The sequence below is a fragment of the Dendronephthya gigantea genome, unplaced genomic scaffold, assembly GCF_004324835.1.
Source record: "Dendronephthya gigantea isolate DGI-Jeju-01 unplaced genomic scaffold, DenGig_1.0 000001F, whole genome shotgun sequence".
NCBI classification, from domain to species: domain Eukaryota; kingdom Metazoa; phylum Cnidaria; class Anthozoa; order Malacalcyonacea; family Nephtheidae; genus Dendronephthya; species Dendronephthya gigantea.
In genome coordinates, this window is record NW_021163011.1 from 3,258,652 (window position 1) to 3,276,852 (window position 18,201).

At 37.5% G+C, this 18,201-nt stretch overlaps 2 protein-coding genes across 2 annotated transcripts in view; one reads left to right on the forward strand and one right to left on the reverse strand.

The window, feature by feature from the left end:
- Window positions 1–573: 573 nt before the first annotated feature.
- Window positions 574–18,201, reverse strand: part of LOC114524290 (dynein heavy chain 12, axonemal-like) — a 40,218-nt gene continuing 22,590 nt past the window's right edge. Inside the window, exons 55-92 of the mRNA XM_028545449.1 lie at window positions 17,894–18,055; window positions 17,371–17,571; window positions 16,673–16,806; window positions 16,193–16,292; window positions 16,041–16,103; window positions 15,797–15,877; window positions 15,465–15,641; window positions 15,115–15,336; window positions 14,554–14,865; window positions 14,105–14,323; window positions 13,870–14,015; window positions 13,447–13,519; window positions 13,123–13,264; window positions 12,902–13,017; window positions 12,503–12,579; window positions 12,216–12,375; window positions 11,903–11,935; window positions 11,522–11,694; window positions 11,291–11,431; window positions 10,917–10,986; window positions 10,739–10,827; window positions 10,457–10,601; window positions 10,055–10,205; window positions 9,635–9,708; window positions 9,360–9,539; window positions 5,160–5,300; window positions 4,655–4,792; window positions 4,188–4,285; window positions 3,523–3,658; window positions 3,112–3,300; window positions 2,818–2,921; window positions 2,593–2,704; window positions 2,291–2,383; window positions 2,036–2,095; window positions 1,891–1,968; window positions 1,622–1,713; window positions 1,475–1,542; window positions 574–1,379 (exon numbers count right to left, since the gene is read on the reverse strand). Of these exons, the coding sequence (XP_028401250.1) occupies window positions 1,189–1,379; window positions 1,475–1,542; window positions 1,622–1,713; window positions 1,891–1,968; window positions 2,036–2,095; window positions 2,291–2,383; window positions 2,593–2,704; window positions 2,818–2,921; window positions 3,112–3,300; window positions 3,523–3,658; window positions 4,188–4,285; window positions 4,655–4,792; window positions 5,160–5,300; window positions 9,360–9,539; window positions 9,635–9,708; window positions 10,055–10,205; window positions 10,457–10,601; window positions 10,739–10,827; window positions 10,917–10,986; window positions 11,291–11,431; window positions 11,522–11,694; window positions 11,903–11,935; window positions 12,216–12,375; window positions 12,503–12,579; window positions 12,902–13,017; window positions 13,123–13,264; window positions 13,447–13,519; window positions 13,870–14,015; window positions 14,105–14,323; window positions 14,554–14,865; window positions 15,115–15,336; window positions 15,465–15,641; window positions 15,797–15,877; window positions 16,041–16,103; window positions 16,193–16,292; window positions 16,673–16,806; window positions 17,371–17,571; window positions 17,894–18,055 (4,941 nt within the window). The 3' untranslated portion in view covers window positions 574–1,188. The remainder of the gene's footprint in view (window positions 1,380–1,474; window positions 1,543–1,621; window positions 1,714–1,890; window positions 1,969–2,035; window positions 2,096–2,290; window positions 2,384–2,592; window positions 2,705–2,817; window positions 2,922–3,111; window positions 3,301–3,522; window positions 3,659–4,187; window positions 4,286–4,654; window positions 4,793–5,159; window positions 5,301–9,359; window positions 9,540–9,634; window positions 9,709–10,054; window positions 10,206–10,456; window positions 10,602–10,738; window positions 10,828–10,916; window positions 10,987–11,290; window positions 11,432–11,521; window positions 11,695–11,902; window positions 11,936–12,215; window positions 12,376–12,502; window positions 12,580–12,901; window positions 13,018–13,122; window positions 13,265–13,446; window positions 13,520–13,869; window positions 14,016–14,104; window positions 14,324–14,553; window positions 14,866–15,114; window positions 15,337–15,464; window positions 15,642–15,796; window positions 15,878–16,040; window positions 16,104–16,192; window positions 16,293–16,672; window positions 16,807–17,370; window positions 17,572–17,893; window positions 18,056–18,201) is intronic.
- On the forward strand, window positions 5,749–9,352 carry LOC114524348 (caspase-3-like). The gene is made up of 5 exons (XM_028545453.1): window positions 5,749–6,046; window positions 6,175–6,362; window positions 7,122–7,171; window positions 7,764–7,962; window positions 8,230–9,352. Exons 1-5 carry the CDS (start codon window positions 6,036–6,038, stop codon window positions 8,769–8,771), a joined length of 990 nt encoding a protein of 329 aa, XP_028401254.1. The 5' UTR covers window positions 5,749–6,035; the 3' UTR covers window positions 8,772–9,352.

The following is an 18,201-nucleotide window of genomic DNA, read 5'->3' on the forward strand; positions in this document are numbered from 1 at the left end:
TTGTAGGGCCGTAGCCTTAACCAATAGGCCACCGGTCGTGTTGATACCGCTTGAAAATTTTCTAAAAATGCGTTAACATGCTAAAAGAGGCTTCATATGTTTCCTAAGACTAATCTCTTTGGTTTTTTAGCATATTTTCAAATTTTACATTTTTAAAGTTTTTAAAACCTCGTGCTATTTGAAATGCGCCAAGTTTAAAAGAAAAAATACAAGAAACAAACAGCATACGCATAAAAAAACCCCTAAAGAAGTTAGTAATAACAGCATGCTTAAACATTTTTAGAAAATTTCGAAAGACGTTTTGACAAGCCGAAATTGACAATTTTTTCACTGTTCCAAAAATTAACTAAACATACTCAAAAAGCAGTCTTAATAGACATTTGACCCATTTTCTGCATGATAACTGGGGTTTTTAGAAAATTTTCAAAAATCGTCAATTTTGGCCAAAATGGTAAGATGTCGAGAATTTGCCTCCAAATGTGCTCCTCAACAAGTCACATAGTTTTCAATGTATATTTATATTAACAAAGTAACGTATTCCAAATGTCGATTACAACTTTCCAAACGAATCTCACCACTCACACCGTCAGATAGCACACGGGCTATAAATTACTCTCTCTCGCTCACAGTTCCTCACTCACTGAATGTCTCAGTCCAACTAACTCTCTCGCTCTCGTGACCACACCACATACACCTTCATCCTATCAATCACTGTTACAAAACTAGAATATAATTAAGTAAAGGAAACATTTGTCTATATAATCATCTTATCTGTCAATTCCCGACAAAGAGTAGGAGGTACTCGCTCGCTGCTGCAGCAATTTTTCGAATGGATTGGTTGGCAATAAAAACACGAGGCAACTATTAGAAAATACAGGATTACACAATTATACGGCCTAATTTAGCACAATTAGACAAGCCTATAGGTGATAAGACTTTAACGTTCCCATTCTTATAAGAATATTTGGTTCATACAGACAAAATGTGATACAGATTAAATTTATGAAAGAAAACTACAATATTATTATATTGTATAATGTCATCTAGTTCAAATGTGATCATGTACATAATATAACATAATTACCACCGTTGTTGCATTTTACAAAGAAAATATGTTTTTAAAAATACATCCAATATTTACAGTTACACATTTACAGCTAAAAGTACGACTTAAAGTTGTTAATAAACCTAGTCGTCCAGTTGACAGAGCATCGCGACGCCGCGTTTTATCCAGTGACTTTCAGGTTTATCAGTGGATATATATACAGGCATGACATAGTTCGTCGAATGCCCTGTAGTGGACAATGTCCCACGTCTTTCACTTGTTTTATACACCGGACATCTGTACGTGTGACTGTACGTTATGTCAATGGTTTTGCCTACAGAGACGGAAATATTGATTGTTACCATTCATCCTCATGCAATATGTTCACTGCTATAATGTCTGTATACAGTATGTACTATAGGTACGCACCTGGCTTGACCCAAATTGTTGGCATGGTATCATGAAGGATTTTTGGAAGAGATTCACCAATCACACCCCTAAGAGCAACAACAATGATATAATTTATTATACCTAAGATTTACATGTATACGGTCCATGTACCATGCATGCACTCACTTTTTACGGTCCCAGCGTGCTCCTTCAAGAAACAAACCATTAATGTACACACCATCATCTGGTTGTTCGTCGACTTTATCCTTGGATATTACCTACAACAACGGGGGTTAAACACACAGAGATTTGACACAGGGTATGTATAGAGCAAGATTTATGGGCTGACAGGCTTTATATTTTGCCACAACATGCAAAGATAATTCTGTGAATTCTGCATTTTACACCTAGTATTTAAAAGGAGCTACATTTCACCCAATCTTTCAATATCTCACCTCAAAATCGAATCCAAGCAAGTCGATTGGGATTGTATACTTTCTTGCGTAATTCTGTTTTGCTCCAGTTAAGAATGCCTGAAAGGAGTAAGGAAGATATGAAGACATAAAGGGGAAAATAGGAAAAAGAAAGCAGGAAACACACCTGTGTGAAATAAAACCCTGATATCCAGAAAACAACTGGTTTTCCTTTGTCATACCACTCCTAAACAAAGCACGTTTCTTCAGTAAATATGACTAAAACCACGCACGCTTATCTTTCATGCGGATGAACTGATAAAGTGTGCAATAACATTGTAATCGGTACAACATTAAACCTATTTAGATTCATATATGGTATGTGGAAGTCATGCAATATTAGTATTAGCCTTTTTCAGTGAGTTTATAGCATTGCACATACCTGCAGAAATTTTAATCTGTTAAGAAGATCAGTAATGTAGCTTCCCAAAGGCTTGAGACTGGGATACGATCTTTTCATCCACATTACTGGAACCTTGTAGGGGAATCAAAACAAAATGAATGCACTTCATTTGTGTAATATACTATAGGGAACTAAAGTGGTAAACCGGTTATATTCATTTCTTTTGCAGAGATAAGATAGAGATTATTTCTATTCGCCGGTTACATAATATCATTAGCAACGACAAAATTATAACACAGTAAAGCATTTTTTTACTATCTAATTTTTATTATCTAACTCACCTTTCCAACCAGCAAACTTGAAGATAAAGCTTCCAAATCGGCGGACATAACAACCAAACCCTTGATGGCCTTTTGAAGATTCAACAAACTTGTACGTATGACTTGGATAAGACTTGAAAAGTAATAAAAACAAAGAAATTAGTCAATGAAATCACCCTATAATCTGTGACGAACACTATAATCATAAGGTTATCGGTTGATATAGCATGCAAAGACGAAACTTACTTGTTAAAACGTTCCATTTCCTGAACCAAAACTGTATTCATGCTTTCCCCGTATGTAACAGGATATTTCAACAAAGCTGCTTCCAGATCATAGTTGTTTGGCAACTTCATGACAGAGAAAAAAAAATGCTATACAATATGATTCGAATTATCTAAGTAAAATACAACATGGTCCTTGATGTCATTTTTCGGCAGTATAAAAAACGAATATTGGGGTTAACGGTTTAACGTTTTACATTTAGCAATAAGTTTTCTCTTTCCTAAGTTTAGTAATGAAAAAGGAATGCTTCAATACTTTGCTCAAAATGTCTTTTGCAATTTCCAGCAAAGCATCGTCACCCTTCTTTCCTCCCCCGCCAGAAGACTTCTGAGACTGGGTCAACAACACGGAGTTGAAGAGTTGCCTTGTTTCTTGAAGTTCCTTCGCAATATCAACATTATCATGCATTCCAAAGACCTCGGGGGTTTGAGTTACGGGTAGTTCCTACAAAATGATAAAGGCTATACATGGCAAATGCTCAACCTCATATATTCTACAACTTGACAATAAAAAATGCAGGAAACCCATATAATTGTATTTGTACGGAAATATTCGCCAAAGTATAGTACAAAATAGAAAAATATTTCATAGTAGAAAACAATTCTAAGCACTTTTTTTGAGTGCATGTGCCGCAATTAAAAAACTTTTTCCACACGCGGGAGTTACCTTAATGAATTCCACGTAGCTGTCGTACGTTCCTTTTGGTGGTGCAAAGTATTTTCCACTTTGGGAAAACTTGTACTTTGCATCATTGATGATTTCAGGAGTAAAGAAATCAGCCAGGATACTCATCAGGCAACGCCTGCAAAACAATGTGCATACTGTCAAATATACTTAAATAACAACCAACTGAAAATATTCGCGACAACGATAAAGAGTCCAGTTCTCTGATGGAAAGTAGCCACGAATGCAGAGCTAGAGCATTCGGTCATTATATATTGAAATATAACTTTCCTTTGGTATCTTTCAGGGTGCATGCGCGATGCTTGCGTTAGCTGGTTATCCAAGTGATAGACGTTAAAGGAAGAGAAAGATTTGTTTATCCGCGTGCAACGAATTAATGGTAAACCTGTTTGGACATGTAATGATTTATTGATGGCGAGCATGCAGGGGGGAGAATCGGCCTCAAATTTTTTTTCTGACAATAGGTTTTTGATACAATTCTGCGTGGGTTGTGAAATCGCCAATAAGTTCTGGTCCCGCGATATTTTACAAATATTTGAATTACTTTCAAAATTTTCAAATTATTTTCAAAATTTTTTGAATAAAAGAAATGGGAACAATTCAATATTTTACGAGTAAAAAGATCAGTTAGAGATTATCGTTCATACCGGTCATTATCATCCGTAACACGACCACCGTAATTACATTCACCAGTGAGATACGTCACGGCCTTGTATGGAACTTGTTCATATTCATTGATAAACATCTGATATGGAATGAAGTAAAGACAATCATATAAAAGATTATGTCTCAACTGTTGGTGCCACATTTCGTATCTCACAAAACGTTCGAGCAAAGATCAAATCAAATGTTCATCCAAAGCTAGCAGATTTTAATACATCAGCCAAACGTTTTTTAATACCAGCAGCAGTGATGTGCTGGTTATTCCAGTGGCAGTGATGTGCTGGTCACCACTTCTGCTCTAGTGTATGTAATTCTGGCTAGGCTTTCCCAGAGTCCCACAGTTTTTACCGACCGATTGCGTTATTTTGCGGCGTAAAGTAGTACGTGATCACCGCATGAAATAGTGGAACAAAAGACTTTTGATGTAAGCAAGAAATACAAAAATCAGCACCTGAAGTTGGCGTACACTGATCCTTAGGTCAGACTCGTTAAAACCATACGGGATATTCCAACCCAAGGGCCCAAACTTCCTTCTTTCTTGAATATGTGCGTGGAAGAAACAAAGGCCAAACAGCAGCTTCTCAAAGATCTAAATCCAAAAAGGGTAATGCAAAGAGTAGGTATATAAACATCCGTATGAACGGAGAACACATGGGAGTAGTTTGTTCCGTCATACTTGATAGAATAATTTGGTTCAAAGAGAACATGAGAAAGTAACAATTCCAGTGACAACTATATAGCAGATACTAGAATGTAATTATATAAACCAAGCTCTCTACATCCCTTTTTTCTTACGAGGGTACTCTAAATGGCAAACAATGAATTTGCTAGCTTGTACGAAAAACCTACCTAAGCGTATCAAAGTAAAACTAAACAATCATCTTAAACAAATGTACACCTTAAAAAAATTAAGGGTTTCCGAAACTTTCGTTTCAAATAGAATAGAATATACATACAGGTTGCTTTCCCTGACATCCATTAAAGAATGTTTCATCAGATATAGGATCAGATATGTACGACTGCAGCAGATTCTGACGTAATCCAGTGGGTGGCTCATTCGTCATTTTTACACTATTTTGTAGCACAGTTACTGGAAACTATTAAAAGATAAAAAAAATTTTGAGGGGATAAGAGGGTCTCTATAGTAAATGTTGTGTATACTTTTACGAAAGATGTTTTGTTTGGGTTTCCCGTTTAACAAAAAAAAATTTGGGGGAGATTTAGAGAGTATAGTAAATAATAGTAATCCAGTTACAAGGCTGCATGTATGGATTGCTAATATTATACGTTGGATAATCCAACTTGGATTCTGTGTTTTTATGCAGCGAAGTGAGGTATGGTATACCGTTGAGACATGAATCCTACATGCAGTAGTGGGAGATTTATTGGAATGCGGAGATATGGCAGAGATAAGTACCAATTTCCTTTACATGCATGCACTAACACAAATTACACAAATTCGGAATTTTGATACAATAAATATAGACTGGAAGGCGCTTTGATGAAAGCAACTTTCGTTTTCCGTTTCTAATTTCATTATCAATTCATCTGGTAAGCCTTCTTTCGATTCCTTTTTTCAATTTCCATGCATGCTTGTTGAACTTTCAATATTCGACTTAATTTAAACGAGCTCATATTCTTTCATACGTGAGATGTAGACAAATTTTTAAGTGCACATTTCTTCAAAGAGATAAGGAATACTGCTGATATTTGGCTGAAATTTCCATCAAAGGAGTCTGTTCCATACACAGAGTTGGTAAAGTGTCAGGAAAGCTAAACCCGTTCAATTTCGCGTATATCAGCAGGATTCAGTTGATCTACTTGGAAAGATTATGATTGAAGAGTAAACCACATATTTTGATTTTTTTCATTAAACAACCAGACTGCTCCCATACATGTGAATGGATCACAACTCTATTATCAGGTTTGCAGAACGCTTATATTCAGTACACGATCTTACTGTCTTTTTAGAGGCCAAGTAATGATTATTACATGGTTTAAGAGTGTATGGTCATGGTTATGGAATATCGCGGTTTACTTTCGATCCAAAATAGACAGTTCTAGTAATGGTCATGACAGCGATGTAGACGGGGTTTTTATTGACAGTGCTGACAACGCACAGAGAAGATCACGTCCCAGTATCGGCGTTGCACGCTCCGGTCAGTTAATCGCTCTATGGAGCATATATACTTGTTATATTATTATTTCTTTACTTCAACCCCTTGTCACTTCAATTTTTTTCAGCAATTTAGTATAGCCCAAATCGGCGCCGAAGTACAGGTGCACTTATTCTAATAGACCTTTTTCATAATGACGTCAAACGCGGAAAGTCTGACGTTACACGAAGTTTGATTGGCTCGATAGTTTTGTGGAGCCAATTAAATTTCGTGTAACACCAGACTTTCCGCGTTTGACGTCATTAAAAGAAAGGTCTATTGAGCATCCATAAATTTTAAATTAAACAGGCAGAAGGCGCGTCGAAACTTCCACCCAACATGAAGAATATTTCGTTTTCATTTTATCACCAATATCATATCAAAATATTGAGAAATTTTTTTGCATTTCAGTATATAATTTTTGACAACGTAACGAAAATTTTAGACAACATTGAAATATACTACGACTATAGTCTAACGCATTACATACAGGCGAAGTTGAGAATTCTCTCTTATTCTTGGAAGAAAATTCATGATTATTTTACGGAAACATTCAGCCAATGTTCAAATAAATCTGCGGAATAATCCTTAAATTTAACTTTTAAACAAAAGTCAGCAGGGCTCGGGATTATACGCACATGTTTTAAGTGAAAGTAGCTGGCTCAAGACTTGCATGCAACTTTATTAAATTAAAGTGAGGCCCATGCACCCGCATGCACATATATAATAATTGCGAATAGCGAATTTAATTTTTTCTTTCAGTTCCAACACGTAAATTCAGAAATCTGAAAGATGACACCGTTCACCTTACGGTAAGACTGTTTAAAACAGAACAACTTTTCATTGTAACGACAAGCTACACGGGTCTCTGAAAACACACCCCATTGCACAAAACAGTAGGTACAGACTAAAATCAGAACTTTTCGATCGAAACTCCTAAATTTAGTCTATAACAGCTGGATTTACGCTAACTCTGGTTTGAATTCGATCCCTCGCGTGCACAAATCGCTTCAGTATATTTTTATCGGTTGAATCACAGTTGTAACTCTGATATACACGATTCTGATTAGGTAATTCTCTCCCAAAGGAAGGTTAAAAATCGACGACCTTTTTATACAAATAACATTTAATTGGCTTCTGTTTTGCGTTGGTTAACTTTGTCTCCGCAACATTTAAAACCATAAAAAGAGCCATTAAATTCTATCGATCCTGAAAAGATTTCTGCATAAACATATTCATGTATTTCTGTATAAACATTCGAGCAAGTCCCGGTGAAGTTTGATTCTAGCAAACCACCAAACTCAGACTAGGCACATGCATGTGGTCGGAAACACAGACTACTACACTGGTCGTTGGGTGCAGGTCAAAAAATCTAAACTTTCACGATAACACGATTCTGTTTAGAATCCGTACTGCGTGGTGATTGTAAACATATTTTACAAGAACAGAGTAAGTCCACGGAACGGGGCTCAAGCTGATCTCGAAAATATCCAAAGACTTCTGAAGGACAGTGCTGGTTTTAAATCTGTTCATGTTCATGTGGATGTGACACGAAGAAACATTTTAGAGATAATGGATGAAGTTTCTAATTCATCAGAAATGGGTACGTTCAATGTCACTGCAGTGTAAGGTAATCCATGGCCATGCATGAAGTAGGTATAAAGTAGTCGAATATATACGACTTGCTTATCACTGATATTTTTTACTCATTTCTATTCTTTCGGTTTCCAAACAATCCAAACTTTCTTCTTATTGAACCAAGTTTACTGATCGATCGATCAGAAGTTATTAACTAATAAATGATTTGATTTCCACCAACCAACTCCAACAAACTTTGCTTTCTGTTTAAATCGAATCATTTTAATTTCAGACAATCACGATGGTCTCGTCGTTTTTATTTCAAGCCACGGGAAAGCAAAAGGAATTATTATGGCAGACAATGAAACGGTAAAAGTTGACGAGATAACCTCAAGAGTTAACGGCAAGCAATGCGACTCCCTCTGGGGAAAACCAAAAATATTCTTCATTTCTGCTTGCCGGGGAAAGAAAAAAGATGCCGGGGCGACTGGGCCTCAGCTCGTCACATCAGATTCAGGCGAGGACGAGAAACTAGCGGTGAGACTCCCAACCGAAGCAGATTTCCTGATCTGTTACTCAACCTCCAAAGGCTTCATATCCTACCGGAGATTTAATCTGGATATTAAACTTACCCCGGATATGGGAACTTGGTTAATTAGCACCGTTACCCAAATATTCGAAGAAAGAATGAAAGATGAAGATATTATGCAAATGTTGACACGTGTTAACGCAACGGTGGCAAGCAAAGCAAGTGGTGGTGATCACGTGGACGGCATGAAGCAAATGCCAGTGCAGATGCACATGCTGAGGCACCGAGTGTTCTTTGGAAAGTGACAAGTCGTCATTTACTTAGCTTTTCATTGTTTACGTAGATTACAAACGGATAAGAATTAGCGGATATTTTTAAAACTTGGGAAACGCGAAACTTGTGAAAACTATAGTGACCTAGCTCGGCACATTTCGTTGCAAACCTCAAATTTGTCTAACTTCAATATATATATTTACATATCAATACTAAAACCTTTATTTAACAATAAAGTACCAAAATGTTTTCACGTAGATATTTCACAGTGTATATATAGCAGTTGAGAAAAATAAGGCATGCGGGCAGGTAGTTAGTCATTCAGTGACAAAATTTCAATAGAGAAAAAATAGACTATCAAATGGGAATTCATTGTCAGGGTTGTATAATTCACTTTCTTTTCTTATAATGGAAATTACGTCAACTTTTGAAACCATGGACACAAGTCCCGTTTACGCTACACTAAAGTATTATCACCCACAACCAATTTTAGCTACCAATACAAACCCAAAGGCCGCGCAGTGATAAAATTTGTTTTAGCTGTGCCGTGCTAATAAATTGAAAGTTGTGTAAACGGAACTAAAAATTCGAACGTCCAACAAAAAAGGTGGCTTGCCTACCTTGTCCGATGGATAGCTGGTGAGCCAGAGTCTAAAGTCATTATGAGTGCTATCTGGGGTAAGATTCTCACATATGCGTTCCAAAGCGGACATCCAGGAGACAGCCAAGTGGCAATTTTGTAACGCCACCCATGTTCCATTCTGTGAGGCATCGGAAATCATCTTGGCGGCTATGGGGCCCTGAAATTAACATTAGTCCACACGTAAACGGCGGTCCACAACAGCGACACGCACTGACTGTCTTTACTTTATACATTACTACCAATCAACATTACCTGTCCTTGACCAAGTGAAATGGCATTGAATTTATCTCCGGTAAAACCTTTGTCTGCTGCAAATTTGAGTAGATCTAAAAGCAAGGAAAGCTGGGTTTTGAAAGATTTTTAATAAAACCGGTTCTTGTTACATTAAAAGTAATAGATGTTCATGAGATACACGAAAAACCCCCTGCATATTGCATGCTACCACCGAGCGTATTTTCCCTGGGTAAATCCAAGCGTAAACGAGTGGGGGTTAGGAATCAAACCCTTGGATGAATTAGACTATGCACTAGTCAACGTTGACCTCAGTCTTGCATATTTTTCATCAGACTACCCCCAATGTTTCTATCAAAATGAAGAACCTCTGTGGAGGAACCATGAAACTGACACGCGGGCTTAACAACATGGACAAAGAAACAATAGTTTGAGACGTACTAGCCATAGGGTCAGCTCCAGGTGAGAGGACAAAAATCAAAGGAATGCATTCATTGGAATCTTTGTAACTTTTTGTCAGGTCAAATGGTGGAGGCTGGACAAATTTGCTTCCCAGTTTATCTTCAACGAAATTGGTAACCAAGGGAACAACCTAGGTAAGAGACAGACATTAACCGGAATAAATTTACAAAACTTCTATGAAGAAATCTCCAATCACATGCACAATATCAGTGTTGAAAGGAGAGAGTTAGTGGTCAGAAACACCACTAAAAAACCAAACTAATCATAAACCGCCGTGCAAAAATGGAACGGAATTTAATTTGGGACAAAAATGGAACGGTATTAGCAATGGCAAAATTGTTATAACTACGATTTCCCCCAAATATTTGAGTGGAAACTTACCTTGTCTGGTCGTAAACAACGTACGACGATCATTTTTTGGAAATCTGTTAATTTTTCTACCCAAGGAGCTGGAAAAACAGCTTTGTGAGGTTCTTTACTGTCGTATATTTTACGCCATTCATGGATACTGGTTGCAAAACCTTTCCTATAATGGATAAAACATAAAAAATCTTGTACATAGCGCAGAAATGTTTCGAGTACTGGTTTTAGCAGCTATAACCAAATATATTGTTGCGTTCCTCACGACAGTCTTATCATGCACGTTGTTGGAAATTTCATTACCTAAAATCTGGAAAGCCATTGAGATCGCACATTCGACAAATTTCGTCCCATGACTTGTCGGATAACCACGATGGATCAGGATTTGCTATCTAAAACGCAATGGTATACGTGAAAATAATATTTTTAACCAATATTGCTAACCATGCAATACATAAATTAAACCACATATACCATATACCTTATTTTCTAGGCCTATTCCACCAGTAAGGAAGAACAGAAACTCTTCATTACCCAGTTCGTTCTTTGATCTAAATTAGTACATTACGCACATAATTTACACACTGCATACATAAGTTACACCCCGAGTTTAACTTACACACGATTCAGGCCTAGGAGGTGCCGGGAGACCCTCATTTCCACAAAACGGATCAAATATATCACTATTTAGCAACATATCTAACATTATAAATGTACATCTATAGTATTATATCTTGGTACAGTACATGAATAAAACTAGGAGTAGCTAGAACTAACGGCTACTGGATTGCGAATCTCTTGTGCATCCCCTAAATCCACGACTGCATGGTCATGATTCGATCATCCAAAACTTACATTAGTATATTAGAGCATAGAATAAAAGAGAAGAGCAATTTGTCCTTTTCAAATAGTGATCTGCACACATTACAATACAAGTTGTAAGTGAAGTGATCTGTGAGGTATCGAAGCCGCCTTTCCAGAATCTTTGACTTGTTACTAAAAAAAAAGGAAGAAGATAGAATGATGCTAAAATATACAAGGCTTGTTTTTTGACCCGAGCAAAACTATACTGATATAGGCACACACCTGTCTGCGATGGAGTTAACAAAAAGATTGATAAACCATGACAGGGAATACTGGTACATTGGATCAATATTCGGTAGATCGGTGATGGAGAAAAACAGAACCGATGCGTGGAAAGCAATAGGACGATATCCCAATCTTGACTGGTTGATCTTTTCCTCGGTTTCATCTGCAATCTTTAAAATAATACCACGTAAATTTATTTATTTTTTATGCCAAATTTACCGTTATAATAATAGCAGGGGTTGAAGGTGGTTGACCTTGAGGATCAAGAGTAATACACATTACTACACTTCTACTCTATGTATTTACCATACAATAATTTTTCCTCGAGAAAGAATGCAAACACACAATTGAATAACAATTCGTGGCACCTAAACTTACTTTTTGTTTCTTGGAAATCTCGTTTGACAATACCTATATATATTGGAGAAATGACAACCGTGTTATTTTCGCGAGTGTGGCGATGGTAATATGGATAATATGATCAGTTATACTACAAAGTCTACAATTAGGACATTATGATTAGATATACTATAGGAGCATATATAATTTTGACATTATGAACAGATATACTACAGAGAAATTAAGATTAGATATACTATAGGGATATAGAGACATTATGATCAGATATACTTAAACTATAAGAACATTACCACAGCAACAACATACACGATCAACTGGAAGGGGAGATTACCTTGGATGAGTCAAGAATTTGGATTGCAGATTCATCCTCCAAAATATTTCCTTGTGATGACGACAGTGTTTCCAGTATTTTGTCTTCAATTTCCTTCAATTGTTTTTTGTTAGCAGCACTTTGTAATATTAGGCCTTGGCGTTCTTCTTCTAACTCAGGTCTGAAATTAAGTAAGGCGAGCACAGGTGTTAAAAAGAGACTGCCATTGACATTGTATAGTTTTTCATTTGCTTTGCTTCGTGTGAAAAAAATTTCTAATTCAAAGAAGTATTTAACGATGTACTTGCCTTTCTTTCGCAACAACAATCCCGAGAAGCTGATCCTCTAAACCTTCTCGTGTTATCATGAAGTTCAAAAGTGTTACCTAACGAAAAACAGGCGAACGTTGGAGAGAATTGAAAAGATAATGTGTTATATGTAATCTAACTTTTATGTTTACATTCTTTACAGTTTAAAAACTATTGCGGCCGTGTTGCTTTGTACGTAGGCAGAGAAAACTGCACTAGTTTCCTCATACAAATTAATTTTTATCAGAATTTTCATCACTTATAAGTTGGGAAAATCACTTCGGTAATCTGGCCCAGTGAATGCACTTCTTGAAGCGATAAACCTAAAAGCTGTTTTCGCTATATGTGCCGAAGTATTTTGCCTCAAATGAGGCCGTTGAAACATGAAAATATGCATACCTTTGTTGATAACTCTGGCAGGTAATGAGGATTTCGAAGCTTAGTTGTGATATAAAACCTAAAATCACTGGAGTATTCAATGACGGTTTCTCCCAAACGGATGCACAGAACTCCACCTGTATAAAGAAGAATTAAATTATTATTTTAACATGAGGATTGCAATTTTTTTAATTTACGTGTTGCACATATAATCGTATAGAGAAATCAAGTTCCAATCCCACCTTGCTTAAATGTCTGTTTCAATAACAATGGCTCCAATGATGGGTCAAGCTCCTCACCAACATTCTCGAGTAGTACAGGTGTCCCGAACTGGATACTATTTTCTAACGTACGAATGTAGTCAGCATCAGTCAGTTTGATCACCTACGAGGAAACATAAATGAGTCAACAAGCAAAGTCAACAGAAACAACTCGTCGAGAAACATGAGCATTGCAACTTAAACAAAAGCTATTGTAATATTTTGCATGAATATATTTGCTTGTAGCTATTATTTAACTTACTGAAGTAAAAAGTTAGGAATTAAGGAAATTGAAGTATTTCTTACCGAAAGACGATTATCTTTCTCCGAATTCTTTACCCACTTATTAGCTTGGCCTTGTGGATCAATCATGAGTGGCCTGAAATATCAACGTGTGATTAAGGTCATGTCTAGGCTGGTAAAATTCAAAACTTGTTATTGAGGCTACGATTACATGGGATCGTAGTTTTGGGACTGCTCAAATTCGTCAGGTTCATGTGTTCACATGGTCGAAATGGATGAAAATGTCTTTGCTCTCACCACTCCATAGCGGATAAGGCAGTACAATGTTTTTATAACATTTCAGGGGACTAGATGCGTCATTTTCACATAACACGTGATGTCATACATAGGCATTTATACCGCTTGCCCATGGCTATAGTGGGAACCGTAAGCAACACCACTCCCCAAACCCCAGTAAACACATCCCCTCATTTAGTGTGCACTCACCATCGTCTTGCGTTGTCCACAATAACACCATTATCAATAGAGAATGCATCAGTTGGTAGACCTGCGATATTCCACGCGCGAATCTTTATGGGTTCACCAAGAGTTTTGCTCAATGAGAAATCTGACGAGCAGGAAATACCTCTAGCCTAGAAACCAAACAAAATCATAGATATATAGCCAAACGAACCAAGGATGCAATTTTTTGATGTGCTATAATCAGCACTATGTGACTCACCTGGCACGTTTGTGACCAGTCGTCTGTGCATCTTTTACGAAAGAGGGATGTGAAGGCACCAAGATAAGCAATGACACCAGATGATATAAGAACATCACCAGTAAGATTATCATAAATACGTTGTAGATCTGTAGCAGCCGCGGACCATCTGTCTTTTTCACCTCCAAGACCACCGATAAGCTTTTGTGCGCGATCGAGTTTTTTGGAACACAAGTCAACCTAGGAGAACCATACGAAAATTATATCACTTCGCGCATGAGAGCGCGACTTGCTGGTGTTGAAGAAATTGGGCGTGGTAGAATGAATTTCCGCTAATCTTTATACCCAAGGAAGAGTGAGGATGAGTTTGGTGGCATTTACATAACATTTTCATTCAAATCTAATGAGTGTGTTTTTTTAAAGGGAAAATAAGTATAAAATATAGTTTTACGAAGATTGCTGTATCTTACCTGAAATTCGAGATGTTCTTTCTTTTCAGTCATTTCTTGGAATTGACTCTTCAAATTGGCCAGTCTTTCCTCAACCTCAGCCAACTCACGACGTTTAGACTCCAATATTCCCATAGTTTCAGCCAATGATTCCTCAGCTTCGGCTAACTTGGCTTTCTTTGGTGCGACAACCTTGGCTACCCGGTCATAGATCTCCATAGCGCAAACCCACTTACACAAGCCTTCTGCAGCTGACGAGGCTGAGCGAACTTTCGTCGCGTCAAATTCGGGATTACTTATATACTCTTTACGGATCTTCGCCATTACATGAACCTACCGAAACAATTTTAGTGGATAACATGTATTGGTGGAAAAAGAGTAGGCCCCAAACGGGTACATCGACTCTGCGTATACGGTCATAAAAACAGATTTGGTGCCCTGAAATACCGCCTTTGGTTTATAAATGTCGGCCATCAATGGTTCTCGTGGACGGAAAGCACCTCATTCGAACAGAAAACGCAACCACACATGCATGCGTTTACAAGAACAGAACGACGCATTTAGGCAGAAAAAATTACTTACAGGAATGTTATCCTTGTCATATTCTTTCAAATTATTCAAGAAGTTCATATCGCCAAGAATTTTCTTTGATGGTCCCCAGTAATCCAATATCTTTCCTCCTGTCCCCGAAGGATCGTTGATCTTATCAGGTTTAACATCTTTCATAACACAAACGGCAGCCATAACCAGTTTCACTCCTGCAGGGGGGTTCTTCATTGACTTCACAATGGTTATGTCTGATGGCTAAAATGCAAAAGAAGAATTACATAAACGACCAAACACCAGACCCATGCTCGAATGAAACATCACCATGCAGTTTGAAGAGAATATTCTATAATATCCATTCGTTTAATTGTGTTAGAAAACTGCACCTTTAAGGTATTGAGAGCGACAAGGGCAGCTTCAAGAGCAGGAAGAGCTTCCGCAAGATCACTTTCACATTCATCTTTCAGAGCCTGAGATTCTGCTGCTTTTGCATTAGCTACCGCCTCGTCTTCACGAACTATTTTACTTGCTGCTTCCACCTCGGCAGACTCTTTTTCAATCACCTTGGTAGTAGAAGTGTTAACAAATGTTGACTAACAATGTTGACTAACATCGTGATCTGTGAGGTACCTGAATTCTACGAGAAGTCAAACATAAACATGCAAGGAATACATGTACGAGTGCACAATATCTTAACCGGGAGTGGGCTACCACATACCGTAAGCATCTTGGCATTCTCAGCCGCTGTTTCTACAAGTTGTGGCTGCAGTTCTTCTAGTTCCACTTGCATGTCTGCCACCTGCATCAGACAATTGAAGAATTAAATAAATTTGTTGCTTAAATGGGTTAATAAATGGGTTAATATCGTTTGATTAGTCTACTGTATGTACATCAAAAGCAATACGTGCAATCGAAGTTATCTGCCCGAAAAATTGAATATGTTTTGTTTGCAATCTACAAACCTGTGACGAGGCAAATTGAAGCTTTTCCAAACCAACTTCGTACCGTCGTTTCATTTTCATTACCTGAAGTAGAATGAAAGCATAGAATATGAAAATAGGCAAATCGATAGTATGTGGGCAAGGCGAGGCAATGCTGCATGTACGATACTTACTTCGTCTTGTTTTTTGTTAAGAAGTCCTTTGAAAGAAGATATAAGTTCCAAATATGACGTTGGTGTGACATAGTTATGACGACCGAGTTCATCAAGATAGCTGAAATAGAAAATGAGACACAAAAATCTGAAAAAAGAGCTTTCGCTGTTTTACATTGACGGGATGCTTTGGAACATTGAGAGAATACTAAATAAATCAATTGAGTAACAATCCGACTTAGATCCAAAGTAGCGACCATAAAATTAAATAGTGATCTTGATTGAATAGTGAAGTTTTAAAGTAGTGATCATAATAACTGCATTGCAGTACTCTACTCCTGAAGAGTCTCACGGTCGACAGACTGGTATACTAATTTATAGGCCGAGGGAGGCACATTCAGCTATGTATTATTAGCTAATGGATTAATCCTATACTTCATACAATCCTATCTTTATACAAGTCACAGTCATTTCTCACCCTAAATGACACAATGATATTACCTTTCGGAGAGATTTCTGGCACTGGTATGAAAATGTTTAACAAGTGGCACAACTTCGGTCCTTTCCTTGTCCGTCAGGCTTACATCAGCCAAGAACTTGGTGGCTACCATCGCCAAAGCATCTTCAGGCCAAGGCTAAAGGTTATGTAGACATGAACACAGTCAATGACATATGACATACTGACAAGAACACCACACGTAGCGGTGTACAGTAGCCACGGTACGCGAGAACCAAATACAACAATGGCATTAATATCATAGAGATTACAAATAACACCAGAGGAAGCATTGGTATCGGAAACATCAGTCAAAAAGGTAGCGCGTTAATGGGGGCCAATTCAAGTCCCGGATGCTAAGCCAAGCGCCTTTCGGCTACATCAATGCCTCCTTAGCAACCAGATTAGCAACAACTACAATTTGTATTAAAAAATTTATACTCGTTTCTCAGTTCGCTTTGCTGGTCTTTGAGGAAAAATAGTGTTTTTTTGAACTGGTTTTACTACCTTAAACATCCTGAAATGATATTTTGGGAAAATAACAAACCTCCTTTGAAACGACTTATTTTGGCCTCGGAATTTGTGAATGAGTGAACACCCGGGACTTGGATTTATTTGCCCCCCCCATTAACGCGCTCCCCAAGACAAGAATCTATCTACTTGACTAAAGTATGGCAAGACAAATGAAAATCAATGCTCTTACCTGAAACCAATCAATGGTACAGCAATTGATCAAAGACGGAAATTGTCGGAGTCTATTACGGAATGCATCACCAATGGGGCTCATACACAACATTACATGAAGGTTTTCACGACAGCGGCTCACGAAGAAGTTGAAAAGAGCTAATGGCGAAAATTCGGCGTTTTTGTCGTCAGCTTGTGCCTGAGCTATCGGTCGTACCATCTGTAATAAAAAAATAATATTTATTTATACGAATACTAAACACATTTGCTAAAAGGGCGAATGAATTATATATTAAATTTTCATTGCCGGTTCTGTTGCTACCCTGTTGAAAGCCATATACAACTGTCTATATAGGGTAGTCATACAGGATATAGACTGTGGCGCTAATGTTCTGTTACAGTCCAAAAGACATTCCAACATAATACAACATAGTCTGCGCGCAGACGCTATGTAGTAATAACGTCCAGGCGCTAACATGTGTTACGTAAACTAAATATACAACACAGTTTCATGCATACAAAAATCACTGGCAAGAACCAACCTCGACAAGTTCAGCTTTTTCATCAACAGCAAATAAATTCGGGACTTCTCCTGTGTTGAGTAAGCTGTCGATATCCTCAAGGAAAGATTCTTCTTTGATTTGAGTGTCAGTTAACAAAAAGACGGTTGGCTTCATTTGTGCACCTGCTGTCTTGAGCAAAGTCTAAGACAAAAATATAACCAAATATATAACTATTAATCATTCAGAGAAAACTTTATTAACTATATCCATGCAATTTTTTCTTCATGCCACGTGAAATGACTGAAATCGTGTCTGAATTATATTGTACTGTCCCTGTTGAAGGTATT

Excerpts from the sequence above, each read along its gene's own strand:
- LOC114524348 (XM_028545453.1), top strand. Across the intron at positions 6,363-7,121 it reads TATCGGCGTTGCACGCTCCG|TTCCAACACGTAAATTCAGA; the intron begins GTCAGTTAATCG and ends TTTTTCTTTCAG. Across the intron at positions 7,172-7,763 it reads ATGACACCGTTCACCTTACG|AATCCGTACTGCGTGGTGAT; the intron begins GTAAGACTGTTT and ends GATTCTGTTTAG.